General features: G+C 38.8%; 1 protein-coding gene across 3 annotated transcripts in view; it reads left to right on the plus strand.

Annotated features, from left to right (window-relative positions):
- The first annotated feature begins 1,018 nt into the window (after positions 1-1,018).
- The window catches only part of LOC124181317 (diuretic hormone receptor-like), a 28,942-nt gene continuing 9,290 nt past the window's right edge, over positions 1,019-20,670 (plus strand). Inside the window, exons 1-2 of one of the 3 annotated variants that reach the window (XM_046567779.1) lie at positions 1,019-1,530; positions 8,729-9,115. In XM_046567779.1, the coding sequence (XP_046423735.1) occupies positions 8,845-9,115 (271 nt within the window). In that variant the 5' untranslated portion in view covers positions 1,019-1,530; positions 8,729-8,844. Of the gene's footprint in view, positions 1,531-1,638; positions 2,000-7,734; positions 7,743-8,728; positions 9,116-20,670 lie in introns of those variants that run through there. The other 2 variants (XM_046567778.1, XM_046567780.1) reach the window with 2 other exon arrangements.

A 20,670-nucleotide genomic window follows, 5' to 3' on the forward strand; every position in this document is an offset into this window, starting at 1 on the left:
TTTGTTATACATCTTTACGCATGTATTTCGTAGCAGGGGGAAAGAGATGTGCATGTTATTATCGGTACAACGCGATAATATACGTCACCTTGTATAATCACGTAACGTCCTTGCGAAAGAGAATATCTTTCGCGTTGTTTTGTATATTCATATATACTTCGTATGAATTATTCGAAATATGTAGATGGAATCTCTTGTACGTCCGGAGTTATATATATATATATACACACATACATATACATATACACATACCTACTGAGATTTAGTGAATATTTCGACGTCAGAACTCGAGGATGCTTAACTCTGCATCAACAGCTATGGAAGCTCCTAGTTCTTCGGATGTATTATAAAACTAACGACTTTGCAAATGAATATGTAATTACAGTAGTTATTACACAATATCGAATTCCAGCTTTAATTAATATCAATAATTTGGTCAAAACATTATCGCTTCTTTAGTTCCCATGTTATACAAGATTGCAATTTTTATACAACGTCGAAGGCCGAAGTTCGATTTTAAGTAATAGTTTTTGTACTTCCGTAGAAATTTCTCCTCGGATTGATTTATAGAAAAATAATAATAAGAACTGCGTTTTCCCAACTTTCTTCCACACCGCGTAGTTTAGATTTCCAAAGTTACGTACAAGTGCAGTAAATTAATTTGCACAACATACCGTACAGTAGTTTTAAAAGTTTATAACGGCGATTAAAATTCATGCGCAAACTGTTTCGATACACGGTATATAATATAAATGTTAAAATTTGTCTTTTATATCTTGCGGCAAGTATAAATAAACGAGCTGTGACGTTGATGGTAAATTAGCGGTCGTTCTTCAAAGTGTAACGTGAGTGCGAGGAGAGTATATTTTTATTTTATTCTTTCCTCGCGTACATTGCGCACGGTTAATCGAAGGGAAGAAATGGAGTTATTTTTTTAAACCGACTTACCGCGGCATCGTTACGTCGAGAAGAAGAGAGACGGTGGTAAGTGGGTGCCGCTAGAGCAATGTTGGCAAATCTTATTAACTGGGTAAATATTTGACGAAGATAAGCCCATTAGCACTAGAAGGCGAAGTGTGCCTAGTTAGTGAAGCGTAGAGTATGCATTAATTTCAGTCCTACTCGAGATGTGATATCGTTTTAACATAAAGTAACACGTCAATGCGCGCTCGGAAACGTGTTTTAAACAATTTGTTTATTACTTTTTATCCTACTTCCTCTTCGTCTCCGTTCGCTATTGCGTCAAACGAAATTGAAAAGTCACGTTTAACCGCGCGCGCGGTAATCGGTGATTGTTAAAAGTGCGCATTTTCCGCATTATCGATTAAATTAAAACGATAGCGCATGCATGTATTCGACCGATTATTAACTTCAATATTATCCCTCTGCTTCGATATTACGGACGATATGAAGATTGGGCTCGCCAATCGCTCGCTGATTCAATCTTCCATAAATTAATTTCACCGTTGGCTTAACTCTGGCCAAATGATTCGCACCTAGATATCAAATCGCGTAATAATTACACAGCAGGTTAGCCCAAGTGTGAATTATTGTGTAACTAATTTTGCGTTAACAATTCCCGTAAAAATGTGAATATTTTATTATAATACACGGATTATTCGATCGTCCGTTTCATCGTTGTTGTAAATTTTAACAGGCGCCATTTTCTCTCATTAATTATTATTCTCTATTCAAACGCGAATATTTCTCGGTGAAATATTTTCTCGGATGTAAAATCGTCGGATTCCTCTTTGGAAAATGTAGATACAACAGGAGTTCTTGTATTCCTCTATAGGAGTATTATTCTCAAACCTCCAGGATAAACAATGGAGAATTTAACTTTGTAATACATTCGGACGTATCAGCAACGAGTTTATACACAGAAAATTTCAACTCCGTTCTTACTCTCTCTTTTCTCTTAAAGCTGAAGGATAATCCCATGCGCAGAACGAAACTTTTAATTAAACGGGACGTTTTTCTCCATACGGCCAAGTGACAGGTACAAATGCGGGAAAATAATTCCCGAATTTAATCCACCCCCGTAATTATTATTGTTAAATACATGCATAATGATTTTTCATAATTCAAGTCGATGGATGATAAAAGTAAATTTGATCCAAAGCAGTTTTTCATATTATTAATTGTATACAACAGCAAAAGAGGTGAAATTATAGTGTAAAATTGTGAACAACAATTTTAGAGGTTGGTTACGGTATTTTCTCATCTTTTTCAAATTTGAACAAGAGAAACAATTTTCATGAAAAATTACGTATTGGCAAATAATTCTCACGTCAAATTTTGTTTCTTGTTAAAATTCCCGAACACGCGTAAAAAACGTTTTTATTCTTCTCGCTTCTGTATATTAATGTAAAACAACGCGCGTTTTTTCCACTTCCGTTTCTATATCTCACCTCTTTTTATCCTCCTTTATCTTCCTTGTTACCATTTTTTTTAATTTTATTAGATTTTTTCTTTGAATACAATTCATTTCCATATTTACAGAGCTGACGAAATAATTGAGTTTCAAAGAGTCTAATTCAATCTGTTTCGAGACATTGTATAAGAGTCGGTCCTCGAGGCAACTCATACACGTATAATATTTCCCTTGCCCCGAGTCTTTTGTAAATTTATCTCGCGCGGAGCGACGAGTGCGCGAAAGTGTGAGAAAAGTAGTAAACGTGAAAATGTTAAAAGAATAAAGAAAGAAGAGAAAAACGCTAGGGTAAAAAAAGGTACGGGATTATGGCAGGGGAGAGAAGGAGTAGAAGGAAATAAATAATAAAACCACGGTATACGCTTCGACTAACAAAAGTTATTCGGACTGTTGGAACATACCGCGGTTCAAATAAATATATTCATTTGCCGAGTTATAAATGCGAGAGCTTTCACTCGGCAAGCTTATTTGGCAAACGTGGTAAGCTTGAAAAAGTGAGCGGCAATATAAACCTATACTCGTGTCAAGCAGGAATGGAAAAAAGTAGCTGAAACGAAACGAAACGAAACGAAACGAAACGAAACGTAACGTAACGTATCGTCCAATAACTTTTGTCAGTCAGAGTATTCAGCTTGAAACGTGCGTCGTATTCGAGGTGCAAACCCATATTTCAACACTGCCTGCCTGCAATTACCTGCAGTTAGAGAAATTCCGGTGCAATTGATGACCCTAATTGAGCCATATCGTAATTGACCGATGCGATTGTGACATCGTACGAAACGCTAGTCGAATATACAGTGACCCAGAAAAGTGGTAAATAATACAAGGAATGACCGGATGTCTATAAGATCAGGAATTTTATTGATTCTGTGCGGAAACAATCGATTAACTCTGAGAACAAGTTTATTCAAACTCACGACAACGCTGAGAGAAATTTTTATTTACGGTTACCGCTCAGTCCTTAAATATTTTCAATTTTTAACACAATCCATAAATATAGTTAGCGCAAAATGTTTAGGCGTACCTCGTTTTTCATAATTCCAACAATATTCAAACACTTTTTTTTAACGATACCTGTTTTACCGAACTTTTCTAGTTACTTTAACAAATGAAATTTTTCTCAGTGAAGATTTCTTTGTATTCAATACATTTTTTCATTGCTATAATACGGTTGAAACAATTCGTATTTAAATTCAAACGTATAATTTTTTGACCGACACTCTTTATTCTTAACATTAGCCGACTTATTAACCAACAAAAAAAAAAAAAAAAAAAAAAAAAAAACTACCTCTTGCACACTTTTTGCATAATTAATTATAAATTATTATTACCCGAGATAATTCAATGCTCAATGAATTCTGGTTGTTTTTTTTCCAATAAATTTGAATTCCGTTGAACCAGTTTATTAAATTTGAAATAAAAGGAATGTATGAATTTTTGGATATATTTTCATGCCAACTTGTGACAGGCTGATATTTTTTGACATTTTGAATGAAATCAATAATTCACCGGAAAAAGTTGAGGAAACATGAAAGAATTTAATATACGCGGCGGCAAATTGGTCAAATATATACGAAAAATGAGAAAATTCGTAAGACGCTGACACGCCGGAATTTTGACGGGAAAAAAATGTCATATGACAGTACTTTAAAACTTTTGTGCTGTCGAATTTTTAAAATGAGATTCTTAAATCTTGTGACATATTTTTATGTCCACCTCACCGTGTCATGTATCAAGTTTTTTGCCTTGTTTCGTAGATTTTCAAGTTGAGAGAATATTCATCCCAACAAATTTTCATTTCATCGTCAGTATTAAAATACCGATTTTCTTCACCGTGTCTGAAAATTTCTGTCACTCAATTAAATCATTTTAAAACTTTTCCAACAATATCGGAGTGAATTTTTTGGCGATTTTTCAATGTTTTACTGCCGATATAAAATAATCTCCTGCCTGATCTCGTTTTATCGGATCGCAGACGTGTTTTTTCTCAACTGATCGTGAATGGAACGCAGCTATAAACCGAAATCGTGGATTTATTCGACAGTCATGCGTTATATAAATTTGCGCACTATAAAGTAATTGAATACGTGTTACGCGTGTGTGTAAAATGTATGGAAATGATTTTTACGAGAAAAAATAACCTTCGCATCTTATCGCAATCGATAACAATTTTTCGTAAATGAAAAACCGTTACAGTATGGCTCGATTCTGTTGAAAAAAAAAAAGAATGAAAGAAAAAGAGAAAGGTAAAAAAAAAAATAAGACAATTCTCCCGATACGTGCGTGTTTATTTATATCACGACGTATATTTGGCGGTGTGAAATGCTCGTCGTGTTATATTATTATCGCGGCGGTAAATGTATGATCTGAAAAGGCAAGCGTAACGATCGAAATAATTCCGTTTTTTCCCGACGAAATAAAAACGCGGAGATAAAAGGCTAACGCGTTCGCGTTACTACAACCGATTATAATATTCGCCCGATCGCATCTCGCGCAATTCTCGCAGACTTCGGCCGGATAACGCGAAATTCACGTAAGACGGAAGTCCGGAAGCAGCTGCTGCAGCCGCGGGAGAATCAATCGCGGGGTGTTTAAGGAGATTGAGGAAGGGACGAATAGAGCCAATAAGTCAGACCGCCGAGGGTGCGAAATTGATGGGAAGGGGCGCAGTCGCGCTCGAGGCATACGTGGTGGCCGAAAAACACCGTTTTCACTAGTTGACTCCAGGGGGTTATTCACTTGTTGAAATTGCGGAACGATTTGGAAATCGGTCGCTTTAAAACCGTTTAAAATCACTTGAAATTATTGAAATCACTCGAAATGACGTGTAATTGCCTTAAACGTGTGAAATCGCGATCCACTTTGCCGAAGCATGCCTTATAATCGGTTGAAATCACTTGAAATCACTCGAAATCACGTGTAATTGCGTTAAATCGTGTGAAATCGCAAACAACTTCGGAAATCGGTCGCTTTAAAACCGTTTAAAATCACTTGAAATTATTGAAATCACTCGAAATCACGCGTAATTACCCGAAATTGTGTGAAATCGCGTGAAATTGCACGTGTGTTCGCTTGTTGAAATCGCGAACCACTTTGGAAAGCAGTTGCTTTAAAATCACTCGAAATTATTGAAATTACTCGAAATGACGTGTAATTGCCTTAAACGTGTGAAATCGCGATCCACTTTGCCGAAGCATGCCTTATAATCGGTTGAAATCACTTGAAATCACTCGAAATCACGCGTAATTACCCGAAATTGTGTGAAATCGCGTGAAATTGCACGTGTGTTCGCTTGTTGAAATCGCGAACCACTTTGGAAAGCAGTTGCTTTAAAATCACGCGAAATTATTGAAATCACTCGAAATCACGTGTAATTGCGTTAAGTCGTGTGAAATCGCAAACAACTTCGGAAAGCAGTCGCTTTAAAATCGTTTAAAATCACTTGAAATCATTGAAATCACTCGAAATCACTCGAGGTCTATTGAAATCGCGCAAAATAGCTTTATATCGCATAAAATCGTATGAGATCCCTTGAAATCACATGAAATCGCACGTGTATGTATCACTCGTTAAAATCGCAAACCATTTTGCAAAGCAGTCATTTTATAATCGCTTGAAATCACTTGAGATCATTGAAATCATTGCAGACATCGAAGTCGCTCGTCACCTGATCTATGACTGAATACCCCCTCGAGTTAACCCTTTTCGAGGGGTTTGCCGTTGAAGCATTCATTGTGACAACCGTTATTGTAGTCATTTTGTAATAATTGTAATCGCGTTGTAATCATGAAAATCCCTGAAGTCTGACAATCGTTATCCGTTAACGTAATTATTTGCAATCATATCGCAGTCACTGTGATTACAGTAATCATGAAATCTTTAAAAATTTTGTCCTTAATTATATGAACTTTGAAAATTACGCCAGTAAGACGGAGTATTTGTTGTTCGTTAGATGGTAAAAACAAAATCACTGATGATTACGTGCGATTTTTGTTTTTTTTTTTTTGGAAATCACAGTAGTCATGGAATTTTTATAAAATTTACAGGCAAACCTTAATCAACATATTTAAAAAAAACTAACCGGTTTTGCCAATCTATCAGCGGTTTCGCGATTCGAAGAATTTTCCCATAAAAACTGCAGGCCAACGAAATTTTAGGATGCTATTCAGACGCCACTCGAAATTTTTTTTACTCCTTCAAAGAAAAAAACACTGAATACATAACATTTCGATTGTTTAATATTACTGATGTATAATTTTTTTGATTTTTCTTACCTCGGTAACTGTTCAATCATTTAGATGTTGATAATTTCTCGATACTGTACATATAATAAAAATACTATTCATACGTTTTCATGTAAAAGGAGGAAAAGTTTGATTGAAAGTTTACAAAGATTAGAAAATACGGTCTGAAATTTGTACAATTATAATCTGATAGGTTTACAAAATAATTCTGTCCGTAATGTTGAAGGATTAGTTTGTTTAATCCGCAGAGAATTACCTCCGTATAGTGAAGAGAGTTAAAAATTCTGCCCACCGTCCCTCGAAAAAATTTCAATATCTACTGTCTGTCAGTTTGCAGTTTTTCTTGCGTGTTTGAAGACCGAAGTTATTCACACCAAACCGCTATTATCCCCGAAAAGACTCCGAGTTGTGGGTTTTTTCCTCCCATTGTCAATATTGAGGATGCGTAAGGTTTACGGTACGGTTAAAATAATATTCAAACGTAAAATTAGCGAAATATGAAGACCGAAGTCCAATGCAACTGAGGTTAAATAAATTGAGCTATGTCAAAACAATATCCCCTAAATACGAAGGTGCAAAAGATAGGAAAAAAAAGAAGAAAACGACAATGGATTTGTTCGGAAAGTGTTCAGTTATCAATAACTTTTCATGCGCCGTAATCGGCCACTTTTTCTTTTTTTTTTTTTAAGAAGAAACTTCACCACTCATCCAGTTTCAATATATCACAGATTATTTTGTTCGCGAATGACTTACTCTACAAATTGTCGAAATTGAATTTTTTCCTAAGCTCTCCTATCGGCAGAAAAAAACTAACTTATGTCAAATCAATACAGGTTTATAGGTAATATTATAATAAATTGTGTTATAGATTATAATAAATGAATATTAGATGTAAATATGTAGGTATTGAATATTTGATCGAAAATCCATGTGACTTGATTTGTGAAGAATTCATTTGAGAACAAAATGAGCTGATATCGATGAAAATTTAACAGAACATGCGAATTGCTGCATATAACGCAACTTAATTGAAGAATATTAATTACCGAGCTATTCCGATCTTGGTCCATGATTTCCTATTTCCTTTTTTTTTTGATTATGTTTCACGTCAAAGGGCTGGTTTCCCTATAAAACTTATCAGAACTTAATTACGAAGTTAAAGTTCGTTTTTAAAGTTTTCAATGTTCAATGATCTTTGATAAGTTAACAAGGAGTGTTTTAAGTCCAGTAAACTGTATAAATTGACGGAAAATATACTTGCATGATATTTCGTAAAGTTATACTACAACTCTTTCGGAGTAATTCTTAAACAATGAGAATAGTTTGTTAAAAGTAAAAACGCATCCTTACGCCAGCATAATTTACATATCGTTTGGCAATCTGTTTTCCTAAATTCAAACCCCATTGGTCCCGAAACACACGATACGTCTTTAAACCGCGGTTCCGTCTCGTTTCCGGTATAAAGGCACAACGCATCTCGACGTGCCTTCGACGTTTGAAAATCGTTCAAAGTCCCGTCTTCGTTCCCTCGTCTCTTGGGAAAACGAGACGAAACGTGAGCTTGGACACAAAACCCGGTCCCTCTCAGTCCGTTACCGAGTTGGTAAAAGCCGGGGGTGGGTACAGTGTCATCGAGGGTGGTGGATGACGATCGGGACAAGGAGTGCGTTACTCCTTGGGACACTCGGGGATGGGCGCATCGTTGTCCCCGCGTGGGTTTCGCGCATGCTCTGGTTGATAAACAGCGAGAACGGCGTTGCTGGCACAGAAGCATCGGGCTTGAACGTAGGTAGGCGAAAATCCATATCGGCACATCCGTCGGCTGGATCCCGTCGACGGAGGAGCGGTTTGTTCCTCGCGATCCGTCGACGAGAGGAGTCATGCCTTCGGGAGACAAGTCCGCGCCGGGTGACGACGCTCCTGAATGTGCAGACTCCGACGGTTTTCCGCATCCCTTACTCCAGAAAGTCACAGTAGACACCATCACCGCCACCTTAGCCCCGTTCCCAACTACCAGGAGGACCTTTGACCCGGTGATCTCATGCCGCAGATGAACGAGACCAGGAGACCAAGGTGATCTGGGGAAGGTCAGGTACCGCCGGTGCACCGTTCGACGACGCGTCGAGGGTCGAGAAGACTGAGGGATCACCTTCAGATAGACATACGATGGAGGGTGTTTCGGTTAACGGCACCATGCCCGTAGAGGTCAACTACGTACTCAACGTTCTCAACTACATCAACGAGCTGAATGACTCGCTGATTACCGAGGAGGTGAAATGCTCGTTGGAGAAGTACCGACGTCAGGAACATACCCAGCACGAACCGGAGTGCGAAGTCGACTGGGATTCTCTTTTATGCTGGCCTCGCACACCCCCCGGAAGCCTAGCCACCTTACCATGCTTCGAGGAGCTCAATGGTATCCAGTACGACAAGACCCGTAAGTATGATACGAATTCTTTTAGCCCTCGATCTTTCCTCGATCTGGTATTAGCTGCAGTCCAATTGGACGGACAGTGACGCGCGGTTGAGTGTCGTTTTACGAGTTATCGTGGCCTCCAGGCCTCGTTGTGGTGGCACGACGTGTTCCGATGCAAATTAATGTCATTTGTGTTGCGTCAAGGCTTTTACGATCTATGTCCATGTATCCGTGTGCGTGGATACGTTGTACCATACTCAACCACTTGTTCTCTTTCCCATAGAGGTCAGTGAACAGGAGCCGGTAAATCTAGTTATGTTTTTTTCTTTTTTTTCATCATCGAGTTGAAACAATGATGGTGTACCAGTGGATATATGAGTTTTTTTAAGTTTTGTTTTTTTTTTGTTTTCGTTTTTTTATGAACAGTTAGCGGGGTGATGAGGGTCGGTATGTTTTGTTTCGTTCTCGAGAGAGGCGAAGAATGTTGGAAAGGGGAGAATCGGATAGCGTATTCTGAATGCCAGAAATTCCATGGTCTACGGAAATGTTTTTTCTGTCGAGACACCGGGGATTTTTGTTTTTCTTTTTTTTTGCCACCCTACGCGTCGGATTTACGTCCGGACATATTTCGGACGGTATAACCAAAACAAAAGTTTGGATTTAATTTAGGGTGTCTAACTTTAGTCTTGCATATATATATATAAATATCAAAGCACGCCAATAGTAACGACTAATTTTACTTTAGAATACAAAATTAAACCTAATTCTTTCAACGTACTTCAAACGCATCGCGGTAATGACTGCAATTTTTTTTTTTTTTACAAAATCTACCTTGCCGCTTATTTGCGCGCGTATTAATATTGGAGTATTAATGTTGTTGCAATTTCGTTGTAAATTGATGCAATCGCACGGTGACAGGGTAACTTTTTTTTTTTTTTTCACTCACCCCGACTCACGGGTCACCGGATCGTTTTATTACATTATTTTTTTCATTCTTGTTTGTCGAAGTGACATAAAAATGGGGCGAAATCTCTGCCACGCGATTTCACACCGACAATAACCGTCTGTAGTTTTTTCTTTCATATCTCACACCTTTTTTCTTTCTCTTAAATTTTTTCGTTTCTATTTTCTTATTCATCATTTTTCTCCATCTACCATTTAACCCCTGTATCGCAAATATAATACAGACGATAATAAAAGATTTAAAAAAAAACCGTTATTTGTTTACGAGGTACGGCGTATAATACAATTTAGTTTCACTCCGCGGTATATAATTAATCCCGCCTTCTAATTATATCTATCGACGATGAATTTCGAGCGTATACGGTATACTCGCGGGAAAACCTTGGTAGGTTAATTTCATTTTTATTACGGGATCAATAATACCCATACACGAACCTTGACGATACACGTTGAACGTAATCTCGGAAATTTTTATCGAATTGGAAAAAAAAACAAAAACAAAAAAGAGAAAAACGCGAGTCCGTCGTTTTGGAATTTGTTAATTTGGCCGGGTGCCGAATTCGAAGTAGTCAGTAAATGACCCCAAAGGGGTGAGAGTATCGCCGTAGGTACGCGGTGGTGTAATTAACGGGCCGAACATACCATATATTGCTCGCATTCGTTCCTGTGCATGTGTAAAAAAAGGATCCACCAGCAATACACGTGTAATAGACGGGAGTGGAACAGCTTATCCAACATCAAACGACCTGAGCGGTGAACTTTCTCGACAAACTCTCGCGTCAGTCACACTGGCAAGCACACGCAGAGGGGCTGGAAGGGTGGACGAGAATATCCGCGAATCGTTCAGCCACTCATCATCGACCTACAAACGCTATCCACAAAGCTCGCCCTTCAGGGATACTTATTAAGTGCGTACAGCACAACGGGACAGAAAATTTGGACGATGATAATAGGTACGAGGTCAGGAGGTCGTCGTGCCTAGCGGTATCCATTATGTTTCGTACAAATTGAAACCGTCCGCTTTGACGACTATAGGAAGAGGGATTGTTAATTTTGGCGAAAAAGCATCTACAACGAAAAGGACGTCGTCGTATCTTTGCTCCGGCATCAAACGTCGGCGAAATTCAATTACGATATTTACCAGGATACGTTTGTATACGTGTACGTATAGATGTAGGGTCTTGGGTTCGATTCTCGTTTCCGTGACGTCGTTCGTACCGCTTTTCGACTTCCCTACCCCGCACTGCTCGACGTTCCGCTTTAATGGTATCCATGGTCTGGCGAAAACGCGTTGGTCTCCTTCGGGGATGAAAACTGTGTATACCTACCTACGTAATTGACGGACCTAACGCCTTGTCTCCGACGATACGGACTTAAATCTACATCGAATCTACCTCTGAGAGATACCAGGGTCTGAGCTTCTGACAAACTTGTACCACAACCAGCTTAACGTAATGCTTTGGACTTCGTGAATCGAATGTTTCTCGAGTTGGCTCGAGGCGTTAACCAACCACGTCCTCAAAGTCTTGTTTTGTACATCAAACCTCTCGCCATGATACGCCGTTTGAGACCCGTGAAGGGTCGTCGATGTCGAGTATACCCATTTGGTGGAGTCGACCATCCTCCCTATACTCTCCTTAATTTAAAACTCGAGAAGCAAAAGGGTTGGCATTTGTTATTTACCTTTGTCGACCGTACTTCGGAAGCGAAAAAGAGTTTTCACTTTCCTTTCATGTATCGCGTTACGTTCCACCAGCAACCGCAGACTGTCTGAACACGGTTCCTGACCGAAGGGGTAAAAATAGGAGGAAATAAAAATGAGAGTCCGTTCGGACCGTCCGTTCGTAAAATGGTCTGACCTGTTTGCCGGTATCGCGAGGTAATATCGGAGAGAGAATCTGTGTTTGATGTAATCAGGGATAAGTGCCCTTCCTAAACTCGGTCAACCCCCGGCCGCGAGGCCGTTAATTACAGGCGGAATTGATGCGCCGGGTAGCCTCTGTCCAACCATGGCGGTAGAAATGATAGCCCGTTCATTATTATCGAATAAAAAAAGCCCGACGGTCAACGCTTTGGCTCTATTGTCGCTATAAATAGCGTCCGCGGGGTGTTCGCGGTAGGAAAAGGCCTCTTTACCAAGGATCGAGGTAAATGAGGTCCATTTAACGTCTGCTAAGTAGGTACACAAGAGCGCCGAGCGAGCTTTGCTCCGTCTCCGTTTTTCCTCCTCTTCCCCTTCCTCTTCTTCTTTATCTTCCTTTTTTTCCTCCGCGTTCTTCTTTTGTACACTAAAAATTAGGCGCAACCAGTTCACGGGGTTTAATGACAAAAGTGCTTTCCGTAAAGGAGCGTCAAGTTGATTGGAGGAGGCTGCTGGCCTCGTTGGAGGCGGTGGCTAACAGATAACTCTGTGGGCATCGTGCAAGGTAACCGAAGAAGGGAAAGAGGAGGAGGAGGAGGAGGAAGAGGAGGAGGAGGAGATGAGGAGATTGTGTGCTCGGAGCAAAGTAATTTATACTCGAAAGAAAGAGCCTTGGGTTGGGATCTTCTCGCTCTCTCTCTTATCTGGAGAAAGGAAATCGCACACGTAACCAGACAAGCCTCGGGGAAAGGCGGCGCGGTGGTTCTTCTGTTACAAATGGAAATACGGAGGGGAAAAAATTAAATGAATCAAAAAAAAAAAAAAAAAAATAAGGAGGACGAGAAAGAACGGCTATATAACCAGCTCACACCAACCCCTGCAGCGAAGAATTCCAACGACGGTTTCGTTCCTCGCCCACCTTCGTCGTATCGGCTAGGATTAGGGATGAATCGATCGGACCGTTGGAATCGACAGTTATGAAAATGGAAAGAATCGTTCAACTCTTTTTCTTTTCTTTTCTTTTTTTTTGTCCTTCTTTGTCATATTCCATGCAAAATCCTGAATTTTTTTGCATTTTCAACTAATGAAAAAAAAACCTTAAACTTTGGAATGATTAGGATTTTTTGCGAATCCATAATTGTTTATAATTGTTTTAAATAAACATATGCAAAAGAGAAAAAAAAAAAAAAAACGTATTTTCGTGAATGTAATTCGTTGGCGGTGAAATCTGATAATAAACGTATACTAAAAAAGCTTCGAATTCATTGGTTGACAAACAGAGATGAAAATTCAATGCATAGGGGTAGTTTTTACCCTCCTCGTGGGTGCATGCAGATAGTATGGGGGGGTTGCACATATTCTCTGTCTAAAATTATATTGTCTCAAAGTAAACGTGGGTACAAGTCTCATTCAAGAATACCGTCTGAAATAACGTTGATAATTCATTACGTTCTTACCCCATTTTAGGGATGATTTTTAATTTGATTAAATTTGCATTCAGCGTAGAAAAATACACAGGAAATGGTCGTATAATTGCACTCAATTCCGTGTCCAAAAAAAAAAATAAATAAACGCGTGACTGAAAGAGTTAAAAAATCTCTCTACAAAATGTAACGGAAACGATTCTGAGAGAAATTTGAACGCCACAAGCTAAGATATCGACAATTGGTGTATCAAGGTGTTATTGTTAGGATGTTCGAAGTGATTGAACACTGAACTCTGGTGATTTTTACACGATTTCGATGAGCTCGGACTTGTTTTCCACTTTTCGTAAGATAATTTTCGATTCAGCCCGTTTATCCTTGAGATATTGCGAGTCGAGTCGACCTCCTGCAATTAATGGAACTGTTTTTGTTTATACAGAAACGAACCTCTGATGTACCAGGCAGTTATATCGCTCTTGGCAGCTTAGATTGCACTAGCGAATTAACTAGTGCCGCACAGTTATGCAAACTCGAGAATGCTTGAAACTCTAAACCGAGGTACGGGTTAAACATTACCTCCGGTATAAACAGCTTCCTTGCACAGCCAGCTAGTTCGATAATGTTTTTCCCTCGTTACTCATGCTCGTTGCAGCGTTATATACCCGTTGCATCCCTTTTACCCCGCTGGCAAAGTACACGAGCAGAATAAACGATTTAAGAGAATGTATGCACATAGGTATAGTATACGTGAAAATGCGCGGGGGGGGGGGGGGGGGGGGGGAGGAAGAAGATCAATTTCAAACTTGGCATAAGATTGCCGCGTATGTTTTATTTCTATATATATATAGTTTTTCTTTACAACCGTCCGTGCGATATTGTGAGTGAAATATAGACGCTTAACTTTCTCGCAAAGATGCGAAATTTATTCCTTCATAGGTACGTGAGAGATATATGCTTCTGAAAGTCGTTTAGATTTATTTTATTTTTTGTTTTTTTCTACTTTTTTGTTTCGAAAACGCTACGGAAAATTTCGATGGTCAAGCTACTGCGACTCGACTCTCATGCGTACATAATACACAAGTATGGTAGGAGAGACATACGATGCGTCGTAAGTTCCGATCAGTCAAGCTTGATCGAACACTTCTCATATAATATACCTACCATACCACTAGTAAAAGATTGAGTTTCAGTGACGAATTTCCGATAAGCAAATACGAATTGCACGGTAAACCATTCGACGGTACCAACGGTGGTAACATTGCGGCTAACACGTCACATCGATCCATTCTCTGATCATATTGGAAGCCTTTACGATCGAGTCTTTGATGATATCGAAACATCAGGTATACCTACAAATTAAATTCTATCGTCTCGTGACTCTGTTAATCAATTAATAATGATTTCCTAGGGTAAATATGATATGATAGAGAAGCTTAGTCCAGCTGAAAGATGCGAGCTTTGGTTACTATTTGCAAAGTCCTCGTACCACGAGGTCTTTTGTAATTTCCGGCGGGTAGATGTTACGGGTACACTATACAAAGGTTCGAGTATATAATATATGAACAAGTAGGTACTTACGGAACAGAAGAGAGCGCGAGCATGGTAATGGGAAAAATATGGAGCCGGTATCATAACGACTGCAGAGGCCGAGATGAATTGTTTATCAGCAAAGCTTACCCAAGTTCATTATGAATTGATAACCCTGTAGTAGAACGTTACACTAATTTTCATCCATCACCGCTGCTGGGATCCCTTGGTGCTCGCTGAATTTCGCTCGAACAAATCTGCGCGATTTCTGCAAGCTCATCCGTACAGTTCCCTGCACACCGAAATACCCCGATAAATGTATTCAGTCCGGTGGTAAACTTCGGAGATAATTTTGCTCCTCGGTTGGATTTCGTTGTGTTTTTGCCATCTGCACTCACACAAGTTTTTGAAGCTCGGTGTTTCAAATCCTCTTCGCGACTCATAGACCATGTCAAAATAGGTCTGAATTAAAAATGATCGGGATACGGCTGCATTTTTGTGTACAGGGGTTTTCGACCCGCAGGAATTCAAATCCGAAGTCAATCTTGAGCTGCGTAGCCGGCGTTTTGAGAAAACAGTAAAATTTGACGTTTTTTGCGTTTTTATCAAAAACTGCTATCGATAGATAAAAAATAACTTGACCATCATGTAGGGCAAAAAATTCTACACCGACTTATGTCCTCATGTATCGGAAATGGAGTCGGGTTAAGAAATTGAGAAAAAACAAATTATTTCACGAAAATTCCCCAGATGCCGTCGATAAATAGAATTTCTTTTTTCTCAACAAAAAATGCTATCGAGATATGAAAAATGATTTGACTATCGCTTAGAGCGGAAAATTCCACAGCGAATCATGTCCTCATATGTTGGAAACGGATTCGGGTTAACAAATTGCGAAAAACCGAATTATTTCACAAAAATTCCCCAGGTGCCGTCGATAAGTAAAATTTCTTTTTTATCAATTTGTTAATCCGACTCCGTTTCCGACAAATGAGGACATATTTCGATGTAGAATTTCCCGCCCTACACAATGGTAAGGTCATTTTACATCTATCGATGGCAGTTTTTGAGAAAAGCGCAAAGAACGCAAAATTTTGCTGTTTTCTCGAAACGCCGACTGTGCAGCTCAAAAATGATTTCAGATTTCAGTTCCCAAGGGCCGGAAATCACTACACACAAACATGCAGCCATGTCCCGAATAGTTTTAATTCAGACCTATTTCGAGTGGAATATTACAGGCACGACGGGTAAGGGGCTCAAACCGCGGCCCAAAGGAACCGAAATTTCCTCGAGTTCATTACTCGCGGTTACTTCAACCCTCCGGCACGTAATGCATGTCTACGTTATGATTCAATAATGCTTATATTGTACCGAGTTAGGGAGGTCTGGGATGTGTACAGTCGGGGCTAAAATCTGTCGATAAGAAAGCGTCGCTGAAAAAGTGCTACCGAAGCCGGCTGCAATCCAATAAAAATAAGCCGTAAACACAGCATTTTTCGGGTCAAATTTTCATCGCCTTACAAAGTAATTCAATTACCGGAGGATATATTATTGACTGCGTCAAGTGTGCGGATCAAAATTTTGCGTCGTTATTGAAGCTCGTTTTTATTCACATATAGTCGTTTCTGATTAGTCGTTCGGTCGATATGATTTTATTCAACCGTCTTCGCGATCACATAGGTGTATGAAAATCGCTGTAACAATAGTTATAGCAATAATCGTATTATGTTATTACAAAATGTACTCTGCACCACGTCCGCTTTGAACTCGGAAAAATATATTTCTTGATCGGAAAGAAAAGTATAGGTTATCGATAAAGAATTTAGAAAAATATGCAAAGTTCGATTGAATTAACAGAAATCCCTCATTTTGTTCATAAATCAATAATTCCCTAGAAATCGTCCGGGATAAGTTAATGTTTTTTTCTCGAGCATATTTGTTACTTGGTGAAAATGACCTGCTATGTATAATCATCCTCATTTACAAATGACATTACTCATGATCCAACAGGAAATATACCATCCTAAAATTTGACTGAATTTTTTCGAGAGATCGTTAAACTGTATCATAAAATTAATTATTTTTCCTCGACATTTTTTAAAATTGTTTTTTCTGTTACGGAGACTTTATTACTTAGATATAAATAAACGAGCTTCAGTGACACACTTTTGAACTTTTATTTTGTCACGTATTCATTTCAGCATTTTTCTGACCTGATTGTACGTCTCTTGTATCCTTAACGTGCTCCAAGTATTCCTTGAGTTTCCCCAAACGTTCCGGGCACCGGTATCTTTAGTACTCGACTAAGGACTCGAGCCGAAAAAGAATTCGCAAACTCGTTGTATACTCGTAAATTTTTGCTGATACGTTTCACGATACTTTTCTTCTTTTCTTCTTGCCTTTTTTCTTTTCCTTTGAGTGCGATCGCTCTGTGTGTTCCTTTCATACATGTTTACAGCTCCCTACTGGTGAAAAATTTTCCCTCACAATCGCACTGTGAAAATTCGGAAATAATAGAATTTTTCTTTCTCATAAGCGTATAAAATTGTGAAGAGATATTCAACGGCGAAATTAATTTAAAGGAGAGTTTTTAGTGGAATGAAAATAATTGTTTTTAAATGCAAATGCGGTGCTCGAAGTTTCTTTATTCAATTTACGTTGAATAATACAAAAAGTAGAAGAAAAAACACCACCAAAAAAAAAACAAAAAAAAAAACCCCCACCGTTCGTACTAAAATTATGTTTCGGAATTTATGCTTTCAGGGTATATTCAATTTTCGAATCTAACCTCAGGCATAGATGCCTAAAAAAAAAAAAAATCCTGTCTTTTGTTAGAATTTCTGTGTTTCATCGTGTTCGGATTTTCGAACGACTTTAAAACCTACCTAAAATTTATCGAAGCTTTAGGAGAATTTTGTTCAATCAACTTCGGATCTCGTACGAAATTTTTTTAACCCAAATTTTACCAAACAAAAAAAAAAAAAAAAAAAAAAATGAAATGAAACGGCTACCTCAGCTGGGAATATATTCGACGTTGAAAGCGTACTCCGGTTACGGTTTCGTTTAATCAAATCTTCTCGTTCATATGTACACAAAATGTTATTATAATTTGTTATTTGGCCAAGGCAAACTATACTCTTTGCGAGGGATTGACTTCAATCCGGGTCCGTATTAAAGTGGCTCGGCGGGTATCCGCGTGGTTTTGCTCGTTAATTACTTGAACAAATGCTACACTTAGCTCTGTTTAATGTGTATTCGCGTGATGCATACGGCTGCACGCCAAGTGAAAGCGAATGTTTTCTACTCACGCAAAAGGTAAACGATGTCGAAGGGATGATACCCCAGGTGAAAAAGTTCTCTTCCCCAAGTTTCCGTTTTTCTATATGGAAAAGTTTCTCCAGGCTCTGAGAGAAAAAAAGGTTTCTCTTTTTTTTTTTTTTTTTTTTTTAAGTAACGTTTAACCCGGTTGAAAAATAAAATAATGCTCCTAGAAGGGTGAAAAAGAGAACCGATCGAGTTTGAATTTTTCTTTGCAAACATATTTTGAAAATCTTCGAACGCATAGAGTTTGGAAACTTTAATCTTTAACGATTCGAACAGTTTTAGACAGCCAACGATATTTTTGACCGAGTAAACAAAGTATGGAATTCAATCAACTCCGTCAGAGTTTCATTTTTGAGAAAATTTGCCAAAGTCTCCGTCAGTAAAATTGGACAATTCTGAATTATCGTGCAGATTTATAGAGAAATGTTATGGAAAAAAATGTAGCAACCCGCACGGAGTAATAAGATTATAATTAACATTATGCATACGGTAATAATCAGAGAGATTCAACACTCACAGAAATAATATTATCTCTACTAGGAGATAATCTGTGGGTAATGGCCCGTGTGCTCAAACGCAGACATGTGTAAACGACAAGACGGGAGTAAGTGTTACCATAGCCGCTGCGGCTTAATTTAATCGAAGCTTTATGCGAAAGGATTTAGCGGGTACAAGAGTTTGGAAAATGGTAGGTAATGAAAAGTTAAGACTTTTAATTACAGATAACTGCCTCGCGGTACGTTCATCGTTCGCCGACCGAAACTTTGTAATTCGCTCAGCTTTCATTCGTTAATTAATACTTTCAAGGGATCAGCTTACACAGCCCTCCGCGTTTCACGGTTATATCTGTTTGGGTTGATCACCGGAAAAGTACAGCCCGGCTCTATCATTTTCCCGGTCCATTATACCTCGACGGATTCAATTTGCAACGCTGAATTATACAGATATTCGAAAAGTCGTTCGTACAATTGTAAGTTGAAGCTGCTGTCCCTAACCGTAGGCAACACACGTGCGAAATTAGTTTCTGGTTAAATTTTTAGCGTGTCTAGGCTTTTGTCGTCGTTAAATCACGTCCAAACGATTCTTGCCGTGACGTTCCTTCCCGCTATGCATAACTCGAATATTTTTATGTATCGAAAACGAACCTAGCGCCAAAATAAAATCCCAAGCGGGCCGACACCGGCGGCCATTTTCATTCCCGCCGTCGTCCGAATAATTCAAACTCAAGGTCAAAGTTATATCTACGTAAGGTGAAATATTTGAAAAGTTTATCTGTTCGTACCTATCTCTCGTCCTCTGCAGTATGATAAAAAAAAAAAAAAAAAAAAAAAAAACCCCCGTAGGGAAAAACAGTTCCATTAATCCGCATAACGCGGGGAGACTAAAACGATTTATGCCGACGCACTTTTTACCATCCTTTTACATACATCCGCGGATAATGCCGCTCGCTCAGTCGGCGCTTGCATCACTGTGAAATCCCTCGCGATTTTTGCGCGTTGAAAAAAAAAAAAAGAGTCGTGTCATCCGTTTACTTCTGCTCTGCCTTTTACACGGGTGTTTGCGTTACATCAGCACAGCCTTCTTTTTTCACATAGTATCATCGTCCGAGCTCGCGTGTAATTCGATCAACTAATCCGCGCATATTTGCCTTCGTTAATTATTCATACCCCTGGTAGGTTCTAGCGATACTTCCGGTTGATGATCGTCGCGTCGAACGTAATTTCACGCCCTGCTCTGAACCCGTTGTACAGATTGTCGTTTTAATTCCATTTTCCCAATTCGCGAAAAAAAAAAAAAAGAAAAAAAAATCAAATTAACTTTGTTGTATTGCAAACATTTACGCCGCATAATTTGCACACGCGTGACGACACGAGCGATAATAATTCCTCTGATTTCCCGTCAAATTGTCATATCTATACACCTAATCTTGAAACGTTATCTACCGTAAGATATTTGCAGATGGCTTAATAATATATTGGCGCGGGTTATGCGAGTGTATAAAATTAACCGCCTCTGTGTTACACAGGGCTGTTTTACGGAGATAATTTATTATTTGATTCGAGTCGACACATCAAGTGCCGGAGAAGCTGTTACACTGCCTTATACTTACTTTAGCTGAGTATATTGCCTTCATTATACGAGCTCTTACGCGAGCCCCGCGCGGATTTGCTTTTTGCCAAGTAAAGGTGTTTAAATTTGTCCGAGGGTATTAATTTTTTTCTTTTTCCTTCGTGTGCAACGCACCGCGTGTAAAGGTTATCAGGAATAAAAATATCACAGGGTTATTACGATTTTATTTATTTCTCTACTCCTTCCCTTTGCGTCAGTTTAAAATTGTACCAACAATTGGAGAAAAAAATTTATCTTTATCTCGATAAGATAGCTCTGCTGCAAATATACTCGTACATATATGTATATGTATATAATATTTCTCTTGGAAAAATTATTCCTCTTCAGGCCGATAAGGGTCTTTGATT

This window comes from Neodiprion fabricii, chromosome 4 (assembly GCF_021155785.1).
Source record: "Neodiprion fabricii isolate iyNeoFabr1 chromosome 4, iyNeoFabr1.1, whole genome shotgun sequence".
Taxonomy (NCBI): Eukaryota; Metazoa; Arthropoda; class Insecta; order Hymenoptera; family Diprionidae; genus Neodiprion; species Neodiprion fabricii.